The sequence below is a fragment of the Bison bison genome, unplaced genomic scaffold (assembly GCF_000754665.1).
Source record: "Bison bison bison isolate TAMUID 2011002044 unplaced genomic scaffold, Bison_UMD1.0 scf7180017864475, whole genome shotgun sequence".
NCBI lineage: Eukaryota > Metazoa > Chordata > Mammalia > Artiodactyla > Bovidae > Bison > Bison bison.
The window spans coordinates 2085212-2099221 of record NW_011495036.1 but is presented as its reverse complement, the minus strand read 5'-3'; the positions used below and the strand labels follow the sequence as shown (position 1 = coordinate 2099221).

At 50.0% G+C, this 14010-nt stretch overlaps 1 protein-coding gene across 1 annotated transcript in view; it reads right to left on the bottom strand.

The window, feature by feature from the left end:
• AGAP1 (ArfGAP with GTPase domain, ankyrin repeat and PH domain 1) overlaps positions 1-14010 on the bottom strand; it is a gene marked incomplete at its 5' end in the record, with an annotated part of 374015 nt that overhangs the window by 53270 nt on the left and 306735 nt on the right. The window contains 3 exon segments of the mRNA XM_010862065.1: positions 4964-5202; positions 8081-8171; positions 11442-11596. Of these exon segments, the coding sequence (XP_010860367.1) occupies positions 4964-5202; positions 8081-8171; positions 11442-11596 (485 nt within the window).

Sequence of the window (14010 nt, the reverse complement as noted above, 5' to 3'; positions counted from 1 at the left end):
CAGGGGAACTGACACATGACGGAACCCAGAGAAAGGATGCTTGGAGAGGGAAGGGAACGCACACCCATCAGCAAGCTGGGGTCCCTTCCGAGTGGGATCAAAGAGACGGTGGATGATTTCAGCTGGGCTCAGAGCTTTTCCCAAGGGCTCTTTCATGGAATTGAAAACGCAAGCTCTCCACTTCCAGGTTCCTTTGATTTCCTAGACCAAATCGGCAGGCCCCCAAAGCGCCTTGTAAACAGGCTCCCTGCCGTGAAATGCAAATGGCAACTGGTCCCTGCACACCCTCCCGAGCTTTGGCCAAAGCCCGCCACCTGGAGATACAAAGATGGGAGATGAAGAGAGAGCCGCTCAGCCCAGCAGAGTTCAGCTGCTGCCAAGAGGAATGCGGCTGCGGAGGGCTCTGATCGGTCCTGGTAGGACATTCTTTTCCCTGCAAGTCAATCGAAAAAGCTTCGAAGTGCAAGGGGGATGGGATTGAAAAGAAGGACCTGCCTTAAGTGATGCAGACTGGCCCCCCGAGAACACCAGCGCGTGGCTGAGCGTGCCAGGATGCGCACAGAGGCTTGTGGAGACGGCTTCATCGTATCCTGGGCGTTTTGCTCACGAACCCACAAGGGTTCCAAGGCTCCAAGGCTGCAAGACCCCCTGACATGTGTATTCCAAGTGAGCCAGTTTTCTGTCTCACTCACTCACTCCAGAAAGACGCACACGACTGTTTTAATGTCTTTACCTCCGAATCGTGTCCTGACACGGGTACTGGAGCCCTGCCTGGTTTCTCCAGACCCTGTGGGCGTCCACACACTCAGGCACTGACCGGCCTGCAGACAGCAGGCCGCCCCTCTGTAAGCCCCCGACGCTAGTTCTGTTCCCACCTCGCCTCTCCCTCTGCAGCCCCATTTACAATCAATATTTTAAGTGTGTGCTTAAATGGTATCAATAGCAATTAGAGGGGAATTCTGATTCCACCCCAGATGTAGTTAATTGTTACCACATCGATCTCTAACTGGCTCCTTTCTCCAAATTAAACCTCCATCACAGAGTGGGATGAAGGGCCCCCTCTCCCCTCCCACGACAATAAATTTAATATCGAATGCACCGGGGGAAAAAAAATGGCAGTTGTTGCAGAATCCATCCAAAAAAAGATTTTTTTTTTCTTCCTGGGAGTAATTAAAAGATGCTTTTCTTGACTAATGATCCCCCGGTTTAGGAATGGGAAGTCAATACGGCTTTGCCGCCGTCAGCTTCGATTGATCTCTGTGCTGTTCAAGTTTGAACGGCAGTTCTCGGGGCAGCTGAGAATCGCTGGAACCAATTATGAGCCGTCCGAAGCTGCCCTAATCAGGGTGCAGGGGACAGACGGCTGGTCAGAGGACCCTGCTTCCCTGTGTCCTGTGTCCCCTGCAGGTCTGGGCGACACCGTGCAAGGTGGTTTCAGGTTTTTTTTTTGGAGAAGAATCTGCTGGGTTCTATTCCCCATGGTCTTGAGTGTGTGTGTGTGTGTAAGGATCTGCCGGGTTCTACTTCCCCATGGTCCTCAGCCTGTGTGTGTGTGTGAAGGATCTGCCGTGTTCTACATCCCCATGGTCTTGAGTGTGTGTGTGTGTGTAAGGATCTGCCGGGTTCTACTTCCCCATGGTCCTCAGCCTGTGTGTGTGTTTGAAGGATCAGCTGTGTTCTACTCCCCCATGCTCCTGAGCGTGTGTGTGTGTGCGTGCATGCGTGTGTGCTGGGGGAGGAACAGCACATTTCTAATTATATGCCACTGTCAGAATGAATCTTCTGAACAAGACAGAATGGACGGAGCTTCTCGGGAAAACAGCTGGGCCCCTTTTCAAAGAATTAGACTGGATATATTGCACTTGGCTTTTCCTCAGATGGAGATAAAAATTTATTAAAATATTTCTTTTTAGTATTACCTTAGGGCCACATTAGCGAGCCCTCCAGCTGTTTGTGCTAGCGAGCACCGCCAGTGGAGACAGCGAGACGGGGCGGGTAGGGGGGTGTATCTCTCCTGGTCTTGGGGAAGCAGGGACCAGGCCAGGCATGACTTCTTACATCGTAGGTGGAATTCCACGCGGACATTCCAGGGCAAACGTTTTAGTTTTCTGTCTGTTTGAAGATACTGCAGGAGGTAGTGGAGGACGTAGGGGTCTGGGTTTTCATGATGCGATTATGTTGAGTTGTTTCTGAGTGTATCTGAGGCTCTCCCTCTGTTCTACCAGGACCACCGCCTTCAGACTGGTCTCCTCACCTGTCTCCATCTCTTCCTATGACCCTGCTGGCTGCCTCTGATCCTCCCGGGAACAGGTGGGACATCCACGAACACTTAAACAGCCCCAAGAGCCCACCCTCTGCCCACCCCCAGTGAAAGTGAAACCTGCTCAGTCATGTCCTACTCTTTGCGACCCCATGGACTATACAGTCCATGGAATTCTCCAGGCCAGAATACTGGAGTGGGTAGCCGTTCCCTTCTCCAGGGGAATCTTCCCAAAATAGGGATCGAACCCAGGTGTCCTGCCTTGCAGGTGGATCCTTTACCAGCTGAGCCACCAGGGAAGCCCAAGAATACTGGACTGGATAGCCTATCCCTTCTCCAGGGGAATCTGCCCAACCCAGGGATCGAACCCAGGTCTCCTGCCTTGCAGGTGGATCCTTTACCAGCTGAGCCACCAGGGAAGCCCACCCACCCCGAGTCACTGTTGAAGCACCACCCCTGGCTCACGAGGTCTTTGCTCCGCCATGGCCTTGCCCTTTCCCATCCCTCACTGTCCCCACGGCTCCACCTCCCCAGGGGCTCCCCAGGCTGCCTTTGGCGTTCCCATCTTTGCCTAAGCCTCCACCACACACTCCCCACACTCCTAAGCCTGGAGAACCACCCCATGGTTCCAAGGCCAGCTCAGAAGACATTTCTCCTGAACTTCCCTGAGACCACAGACCCCTTCCATCTCTGAATGCCACTGGGTCCTGGCATCCTTGGCCAGCTCTGAGCACACACACCCATCACTGCAGACCTAAGGTCATCACTTGGCGACCACTTCTGTTCTATGAGAAGGCACTCGATGAATATTTGCTGAGTTTAATTAAAACCACAACTCCCTGGGAGAATTACCAAAGGCACAGTCAATTCTCAAACATGTTTTATCTTCTTAAGAGTTGAACAGAATTTAGAAACTCCAAAGTTACGTTGGGCAAGACCACATAACCATACCATCCTCACCATAGGAAGTTCATGACAATGACTTCACCTGTGGGAAAGGAAGACTCAAATGTCTGTAATCTGTAAAGATACAATATGTACAATCCTGCACAGAAGGGGAAGTCATACACTCAGGAACGTAATTAAAATACTCAAGACAGAATAATAAAATACTCTTACATACAGTCTTCACTTATGAAGACAAAACTATTACAAACTATTTCCCAGTTAAAAACTTAACTGACATCTTTGTTTCTAATCATTCTAAACAGTTTCTAGTTATGACAGATGGAAAAACAAACTCTTCTAATTCATGGTATTAAAAATAGTACATATGCTCCTTTTACATACAAACAGTAAGATGTATAAAATTAATCTTTTCTCAACTTACTTCAACGTTTTCTGCATTCACACATTAAGCTCAATCCAATTTTCAATCATTTTTCTTTTTCAGATCTAACTACCCTCTAGTACATGTATGAAAAAATACATGTATGGGAAACTACATACATGTATGAAAAAAAAACATATTAAAACATGAACTAATCTTTGAAGAATGCCCCTAGTGGATGAACCAGTAGATTTCCATATTAGCGTTGTATCAAAATTTAAAACTGTGAAAGTGTATCATGTCTTCAGTTTGTAGGACCGTTGCCCACATGGCATATTACACAACGTAACTTACGGAAGAGCTCATAGCGCCGAGATGAGAGGTTTTAAGCAGAGACGCCACACACCTTTCAGTTCCCCACCCCCTTTCCACAGAGCATCTAATACGAAGGGTAGGGTTAATGAACTGGCTTCATTCTCGCAAGTGAACCGAAGGGGGCACCCCAAATTCATTTTCCAGTGTTGGTGAAGCCCACCGCCCTGCCACACCATTATTGCTTATTGATAGAAACCGACTTCTTACCCCTCGTGTGGGGCCCACCCATAGACGGACGCCCAGGTTTCCTTGTCTGATCCCCGGCAAAACACATCAGCGCTGGTGCTGCGAGGCCCAGCCGCCCCCGTCACCGCGCACACTCCTGAGACGCGACGGCTGCGCCCGCCCACCACGCCTCTGCTTCAGACGCCGGAACAGCCTCGGAGACGGGACGGTCCACCCCGCCTCCGCGAAAGAGGCTCTCAGAAGACGGGCCATTTTACCACCTCTTAGGTACATTAAATATGCATGTGTACTCAAAAACGGCTTATAATTGCTGCAAATGAAAAATGAGAAACAGAATGGGCTCAAAATAAATGCGTTTTTTACACTGGGTAACAATTAACACTAATGAGGAGCCACCACACGTTACGGACGCCGTACTTGGTTGATTAAATGTGTTAGGAATACAGTTTAGAAAATAAAATATGTTTGGTTACTATCAACTCACTTAGTGGGAGGTCAGAGGGGAGTGGAGCCAATGGAATAGATGCTTATCAAAGACATAAGAATAACAAAATCAAAAGAATCCCAAATTCCATAATTAGTGTTAACAGCACAGCTTATGCCTATTAGAAATGTATTAATTAAAGTGATATATTCATCAGGTTAGAAGCTTAATACGTCTCTGAGAGAGGGAGAGGGATCCCCTAAGTGTAAAAACAAACATGAAAAATTAAGGAGTTGGAATTATCCATGTCCGTGGAAAACCAACTTTAAACACAGACATTTCCAGCTGGGTTATTGGCCTTCCCACCGGTGGCCCGGGCGGTTCTCGCGGTGGCTGTCGCTAAGGTCACTCCCGGTTTTGTTGAGCAGAAGGCCGAGTGAGCGCCCACCTCCCCGCACCCCTACCTTGTGGAGTCCAGCGAGGGCTTCGTCCGCCCCTGGGTGCTCTCCTCCCAGACGCTGTTGGCCAGCTCGTTCCCGATGGACGACATCACTTTGATGAGCTCAATGGGCCAGTCGTCGAGGTCCAGAGACCGGACTCGAGAGAGGTGGGTGCCGAGGTTCCGGTGGATCCCTGAGCACTCGATACACATGAGGGCTCCCAAGTTCAGACTGGCCCAGTTGGGATCTGCGGGCGGAGGAAGGGGACGCCAGATGCAACCGGACTGCCGTCACTCACTCCCAAGGCCCTTGGATCTCAGGAGCGAAACTGCTAGCCAGACTTCCCCGTCCAGCAGTCCCTCCTTGGAGTCAGGGCCTTAAACATGCTGCCTTGGACACCACCTGGAACTGTCTTAGGCATCTCAGGAGGTCTGACGTGATGGCGGCAACTTTGAGACACCTAAGGCTTTGGCCAAGGCCTCAGAATTCCCCACACAATGAACAATTGAAAGCATGGGTTTGGAGAGAAAACATGCACGTTTGGGCACTTCTGTAGACTCCCTGGTGGCTCAGACAGCAAAGAATCTGCCTACAGTGCAGGAGACCCAGGTTCGATCCCTGGGTCGGGAAGATCCCCTGGAGAAAGAAACGGCAACCCACTCCAGTATTCTTGTCTGGGAAATCCCATGGACAGAGGCGCTTTGTGGGCTACAGTCCAAGGGTCGCAGAGAGTCAGACACGACTGAGCGACCAACACACACAGTGGGCAGACCCCTTGAGCAAGCAGACACACAGGGAAAGGAAAGGAGGCGTGACTGGGCGTCTCTTGTGGATGGCTACTGATGCAGGGAAGGAGAAGGGAAGAGAGGGACAGCTGGTCATTCCCAAAGCTGCAGTGTCCCCGGTAATCGCCTGCATCCGGGGCACATCAGCATTCTTAGTGGCATGGTGGGTGTGCTTACAAACTTCAAAGAGGAAAGAGGGGCTCACCACAATGAGAACGTCTGACTCTCAGGGATCTTACTGAGGGGCAACCACCCAAGCAGTTCCCATTTCTCCATCTTCACTGCTGGCAAGATGGTTAGGTTCCCGCATGACTCGCAGAGCGAATCAGAACAGGCTTTGGGCTTGGACACCGCACCACGGACATCACGTGGGTTCAGGGAACAGTCCTGGGGCGCCTGGTGTGGAACTGGCTGGCCTGGTCAGGAGACTGAGGACCCAGGCCCAGGGCCGGCCTCATGCTAGAGTCTCCAGCTGACTTCCAAAGATGGGGCTGACCTTGACAGTCAATGGCTTTCACCACTGACAGAAGCAAATAAGGCTTAAATCATCCAGGAATAATCAATACCTTACTCCAGGTAGACTTGAAGAGTCACCAAAAAAAAAAAAACCAGGTAACTGACATCATATTTATCTGGAATCATTCTATAAATGGCAAATGACCCGGGAGGGACTTTAGGCTAATTCAACAGAAATCAGCCAGCCATTTATTTAATATTTAACATAGGAAGGCAGGAAGGGGGTGGGGACCATGTGGTGGCGGGGTGGGGGGGACACACAAGAAGAGGGGTCTGTGACCTCAGAGGTGGTCTTGGTGGGGCAAAAAGAAACAAATGCCTGCAGAAATAATAATAATGATAACACACAGAAAACCAAATGGCCTTGCCACCGTGTCATTGCTCGTGGCCCTGACCTCAGTCCCTCAGCCTTTCCCTTGTCTTCCGAGAAAACAAAGCAGGTTGACCTAAGAGCTCAGGGTTAAATCCTGCTCCGTGACTGGCTCTTTGGTGACCTGGGCTGTCTAACTCGACCCTTCAAGACTGTTCCTGTCCCTCTAGGAGTGGGACCCACTGTAGCACCAACTATTACAGTCACAAGAATTGAGAGAGACAGTGTCTGGCAGGATTGGACACAGACCTGAGAGATAACGTGTTTAAGAAGTGGAAGCTTAGGATCGCTTTTCTCTCCACACTTGTCAAATGTGGCCTCACTCTAAACCAACTGGCCCCAGAGCCTCCCCTGAACCAGTCTCCCCTTCTCACTCCCCGTCCCCAGCCTGGGCACTCACCCGCCTGGCCCACTCCCAGAAAACTCTCTTGCCCTCCAATCGGCCACACACTGTGAAGCCCGTGAGCCATAGAATATTCCCTTTAAAGGGGTCTTCCAGATGGTGGGTGGAAACCATCATGGACATGTCTCCTAATGGACGTTCTGAGAATAATCAGATTTTGTGCTTTTAAAGATCTCTGATAAAAACACACTTCATGTGATGACTTCTCTTCTTCTAACTTCATGGCATGATGCAGCTTGAAAGTAAAAGTTAAAAATTCAAACAAAAGAAGACGCTTTAAAAAAGTCCCTCCAGGAATGTGCAGAAGAGACCTCTTCTGTCTCCTGGAGGCCACAGACTTGGCCTCAGCATCCTGCTCTTAGCTGCCCCGCTGGCTGGGGTGGTCTCTCTCCCAGGCGGGCTCTCCCCTTCTCTTTGATGTGTGACAGTCCCGAGTTCTTCCTGTAAAGTCACCCAAATCCTACCTGAGCAGCAGCTGCCCTCTCCCTGAACACCAGAGCCGCTCGGCCGTGCACCCTGCTGTCTCCCTGGCTCCCAGCGACTCCCTCCCCACCCTCTCCGGCCCGGCCCACCTTCTGCACCAAGTCTGCTCAGTGTGTGCCCTGGGCGCTGGGTGCGGCGCAGCATGTGGGCAGCTGGCTGAAGCCCAGCACCGGTTGTGCGATTGTGGCTCATGGGGTTGCCAAGAGGCATAAGCAGGACTCATGAGAAGCCAGAATGGAAATGATTACGAAGAAGCGTTCACACAGGGACAACTGAGTCACTTTGCTATATGGCAGAAATTAACACAACACTGTAAATCAACTACATTTCATCTAATTAAAAAAGAGAGAGAGAGAGAAATACTTATGGTGCCATCAGAGAGGCTTCCGTGCGCAGGGCACTGTGTTAAAGTCCAAACAAAAGCACTTCAAGGCCTTCTGCACCATTACATCATGCACTGCACCTTCCACAGCAGATGACAGACGTGGGCTGCGGCAGCGTGGGCTGCAGCCGCCCACCCCACCTCCCTCTGTCCAGGGCGGAGCCTCCAGCCCTTGTGCGTACTCACTCTGGGTCTCGCAGTCCACGCAGTGGGAGTTCCCGCGGATGTTCCGTATCGACTGCAAGGCCATGGCCTCACTCTGGCTGGTCAGCCGGGACTGGGCACAGAGGGAGACAGATAAATGGAAGATATGAGGACCCTGAGATAAGTGTACATGACTGCGAAATAGCACCCGGGAGTCACCGATGGATCGTGAGCAAGCACACAAGTTTTGGGTTCAAAACGGGTCTCCTCTCCAGATGCCTTTGGGTTTCCCAGGCGGTGCCAGCGGGAAAGAGCCTGCCTGCCAACGCAGGAGATGTAAGAGACGCGGGGGTTTGATCCCTGGGTCGGGAAGATCCCCTGGAGGAGGAAGTGGCAACCCACTGCAGGATTCCTGCCTGGGAGATTCACGGACAGAGGAGCCTGGTGGGCTACAGTCCACGGGGCTGCAGCGTCGGACGCAATGGAGCAGCTGAGCCCAGCACACTAGATGTCTCTGGGATGGAGCCCAGCTGATGAAAAACCCATCAGGAGCACGTGGTAAGATGCGACAGATGAGAGGCTCGGTGCCCAAGACACGTCTGGTGGTTCCTCGTCAGGCGACCACGCCCCCATTACACTCTGCGCCTTGGGGACTCACTTCCCATTTCCGGTTCGGCCAGTTGTCGCAGCAGCAAGGCCACCGTGCAGTGGGGGGTGGGGGTGGGGCGGAGGGGACTGTGTAAGTGGCTGGGGGCATTTATGCTTCAACACATCCTTCATCGTCTTTTCTGAGAAAGTCACAAAGTACAAAGGGGGAAAGGACAACATAAAATGATAAACTATCATCATTAGGTTTTATTAATATTTTGATACCTATTCTAAGCTTTTTTTGAAAAAAGCACATGTATAGAGATAGAAGTGCTTTATTTTTTATTTTTTTTAGAAATGCTTAAAAAAAAAAAAACCAGCACAGCATATGTTACTTTGGAATCTGTCTAATGTCATAGCGTCATCTCTCAGTGGCATCACGTAACCTCTGGCATCATTTTAATTCATTTATTTATTGATGTGGTGAATATCCAGAAGTTTTATTTTTTATATTCTAAAATTTGATTTCGGAAGGTAGCTGTTACCTATGTTACTGATTTTCAGTCTTTCGGCACCAAGACTTCTTAGAGCAAGTGTCATAATAACTCTGGCATCATTTTAAATGACTGCATGATATTCCACTTATGATGACTTATTTATGAAGTTTTCTTTGATGGAAATTTAGGCTGTTTCCTGCTCTCCTCTACTATGAAGAGTGCTGTGAGGGATATGTTTACTGATAAAACTTTAATGAATTCATGATCATTTACTAAGGATGAATTTTTCAAAATAGAGGTGGCCAGTAAAAGGATGTACCTTTGAAGGACTTTAAGGCTCATGATGGATACATTTAATACAACGGTCAAAGCCAAATAAATTCCAGAGGACACTTGGAATAAACTTGATGTTTGTATAAAAATTATTCATAAATTGAAGCATCGTTATGTCAAATCATTTGCTGTTAAATAATTGATAGCTGACCACTCAATCACAAACTACAGTTTATTAACTGCCACCATTAGGGTAGCATAATACATCATTAGGGTTTTATTCCATGCCCAAATATTCAAAGTGTGTAGAACAATTTCTGTTGGCATCTGGAGTGAGTGTGTATGAGTGTGTGACTGTCTCTGTCTACCTTTATAATCTCTTGGATTGCCACCAACTGATTATCCAAGGGCAGCTAGAATACGTCATAGCCCATTCTTTTCCCCTCCAGCTGTTCCTTGTGGATATTATTTCCATGCTGTACACCTGCACGCCTGGTCAGCAAATGCCCAAGGTGAACGGGTACAAGTCTGCCTTTGTGCCCAGCGAGTCCTCCTTCTAGGAGTGGTGCCTGACTGAGAGGGCACACGTCCAGGGAGAGGGAAAGGGCAGCATCTTGAGGCTGGTGTTTGCATCAGGCCCGAAGGTGACGCTGGCCGTGTCCACAGAGCAGGGAGCTGGGAGGAGAGTGGCAGGGCTGTGAAACAGAGAGGCCAACGCTGTGCTCCACCTTCCTGAGTCTGATCCTCTGGCATGGATTCAGGGTCCGACTCGAGATACCGTGATTTTATGCAAAATCTGGAGACGCGTTTTGTCTGTTCAGCCAATTCCTGTTCTGAAACCGGCTTCCTGAGCTTTGTGGGTGATGCGTGTCTTTCGTCCCCGTCAACAGGAGACCCGGAAGCATCCTGAGTTTGCTTCAGAAGCCACATCTGCGGCCGCGACTTAAGTAAAGCCAAGGTGCTCAGAAATGAAAGGCCCTGGCTCTCCCCACTGTGGGTATAAAACTTCTTTTAAAAAGAGAGGCAAATTACATTATAATAATAATGACTGTGGTCTGGTTTACCCTGGTTAAAGAGGGTAATAAAAATAGATACTCCATCTTTCTGAAAGACAGACTCCCTTCTTAATGACAAAGCTGAACATAAATCATTGGCAGAAATTTCTTTAAATGGTTACAAATGAAATTGCAGGTTGAGAGGCCATGCTCTTTCTCCTGGTTTCTAGTTGCTCACAATCTAAAAAATAAAAATGCTCTCTAAGACGTTAGTGTCCCAGAGAAAGGGTTTAAAATATCCAGGCATAAAAATAATGATTTTTGAAGGAATACTCTGATTGGGAAAAGGAAACAAGAAAAATGACCTTTGTATAAGGACTATTATGGGGCAGTAATTCAGAAAAGGCAGGTTAAAATCTATTTCTCCTGGCTAAACAAACGCAAAAGAATTAACTCTAATTGAATAAAGATACATACCAGGCTTTATCAACGGAATTTAGAAAATGGATGTTTTATCTTCCCTGAACTCACTGCACACTCATATACATGCATGCACTTTTCATGGAAGACAGTACAACAGTTTCCTAACTTGACATGGATTTGAATTGGGGGGAGGGGGGCGGCATTTGTGAGAATGGAACAGGGCTTCTTTTTAAACCAGCACTTCTTTTCCAGAGGGTGTTCTGCCTAAAAACGGATGTGGGCTCATCAGCCACAAGGATCCAAAAGATTCCATCCTCTACAATTAAAGGTCAGTACTTTACATTTGGGATGACTTTGAGAGAGAAAAAGATTTAAAACAGGATACTCTGCCATGCTGAGCTAAGATACTAATATATGATACAGGACATGCATCGACACAATGTTTCATTATCTTCTTGATCACTTCCCTTTCTGCATGGAAAAACTGAAGGTTTTGTACCCATCTCACAGCCTCACAGGATGCACCCCGTCCCCTGCCCCCGGCCGTTTCCCTTTCAGGATCAGTGGCTCCTGGTTTCTGGGGGTGGGCTGGGGTGGGGGCCTGGAGCAGGCTGCTCTGGGTCTTACCTTGTTCTTGCTGCTCTCGCACGACTGCAAGCTGGCGAGGATTTGGCTCTCAATGGCCTGGACCCACGCGTCTCGCTCCTCGTATGTGGTGGCTTCAAAGTGCCACGTCTGGCCAGTGAGGGACACAATGATAAACTCAAAGTTTTCTTCTTGCTCTGAAACACAGAAGAGTGGTGGGGATGAAGAGTTTAGCTTTCATGAGACCGAGGCCCCTCCGCCAAGTCCCCGGTCATGAAAGGGCCTTTGGGTTCAATCGCACCTGCATGGGGCCGCGGGCACGCACAGGACCGGCCGCCCCGCCGCGGAGATCTGAACCCGCATACCTCCAAACACTCCGGATTCGGTTCCTAAAGCCAGCATGGCTTAGCTGGGTTTCAATCAATGCTCAGGGGAGGAGGAAAAAGGAAAACCAGCGTGTGATGTCAGCGCCTCTGTGCTGGGCACAGATGAAGCAACTCGGGGATATTGTATTGTAACTGGTGTTCTTGATATTGTAAGTCGGTGCCGGGCTCTGAAATTGACAGAGGGCTGAAAATCAAGTGAACCCTGCTCATCTCAGGGTGCAATTTAATTTCTTTATAAGCACCTGGCCCTGATCCACAGATAACACCAGAGCAAAGAGGGAGGCCTCGAGGGCGCCTGTCATTTCAGGGCGGAAGACCAGGTTCGCTGGGGAGACTCAGGCTGAAGAGCGAGCAAAATACCAGGTGATCTGAAGGGGGACCTTGTGGACCAGGAAGAGGAGCCCCGATGTTCAAATTCCTGCCCCGCCACCTGGCATGCCGGAGTCTGGACGAGTTCTTTACCCGTCCTAGGCTCATTTCCTCACCCTCACAATGGGGGCGACCCACCTTCTTCAGTGCGTTTTCCACCAGCTAAATGATGTGCACAACTCAGGCCCTCAACAGTCTGGGCCACGGGACACCCCCCACGGCGCCGGCGCATGTCTCTGCCCTCATCTACCCTCCTGCCTCCGACACAAAACAAAAGGCGGAGCAGGCGCCGTGTGCAGACGGCACAGCCAGCTGCAGCGAGCCGTGAAGACGTCTGCACGTGGACTTCCAGGCACCACGTCTCAGACAAGCGGTAGTGTCCCATCACGGGCTGCTGGACGGCGTGGTGTCACCATCTCCCGGGAGAGCGATTGTTATCAATAATGCAAATGACCCAGTGCCCACCTGGCGGACTGCTGCTCGAGTCTGTTGCCTCTGACACCCACACGTGGCCATTCTTTCTGCTCACATCTGACAAACGCCTGTCTGCTCTGTCTGCCACACGCCTGGCTCCTTCAGCCTGTGTCCCAGGCACCCCTCATGGCCTCTGACTTCTGACCTCCGAGGGTTCCATACTGTCTGGCTGGCCCCGCCCCTTTTCAAGGCCCCGCCTCACTGGCAGCCCATCAGCCTCTGACAGGAGGATGCTCCCTCAGCCTCCGAAGCACCTGCAACCACCTGCAGGCCCCTCTCTACCTCCCCTTTGGTCTCAGAAGAGAGGCAGCTCTTACTCCTGTGACTGAGAGACCCTCTCACCCGACCTCACTGATTCCGGGCAGGTGGGGACCAAATGCTCATGTCTGTGTCGGCCACACCATACCTGGGGCCAGGGGACTGCTTCCCTAGACAAACACGGAATGCCACGGAAACAGGGCCACACCACCTTTTCACGGAGTCTTTGTGTATTCTGATGACAACAGTATCATGTTCTACTCAACATCAGCATCGCTGCTCTCTCAGGGTTTAGCCTGCTGGTGGGAGAGGCCTCAGTCCGTGGATCCTGCTCTGAACAACAGCTGGTGAAGGTGGGTCAGGGCCTCTCCCAGTCATGTTTCTTGGACAAGAGGACCCACGACTCCCATCAGCTTCTCACACGTCTGTGACCCTCCCTCCCGGCAACTGCTCAGAGCTCCTGTGACGAGGGTGCTTTGTGGTGGTGTGGAAGAGGGCTGGCAGAAAAGGAGCAGGTTGCAGGCCCACCCCCCAAAGGGGCCAAACTGGGCATCACGTGGAGCAGACCCAGGACAGCCCAGTGAAGGGGCTGGACAGGAGGGTCCATGAAGCGGGAGGGGAAGGGCTGCTGGGGTGCAACCAGACATCCGGAGCTGGGAAAGCTCTCTTCCAAGAGCCAGAGTGGAATCAAGATTTTTTCATATAAAAACGGAAAGACCCAGTGACCAAGCAGCACCCTTCCCTAATGGAACTGTAGAATTCTGAAGATTCTACAAAGAAGGTTTGAGCCAGATGGGTTGGTGAGCAAATGCATAGATACATATGTAGATACATCTAAACAAAAATTATACCAAATGCTAATTCTCTTATCATGTCTAATTTGGGGAAAGTACCCAATTCTAGAGAAATTAAAGTGGAGATGGGGACCCAGGAGTGAAAACGCCCTAGGATTTTGCACTGTTACCCAGGAGAGTTAAGGACTAACTTTAGACCTTGGTAGATTAGATACACATGAGAAAATCCCAGGGTTCGCCTCTACGAGAAAAGAAGTAGCATGTATGACTCTCTAACAAAGAAGACAGAAATTTAAAATACGATTAAAATCTTTTATCAAACCAGGAATA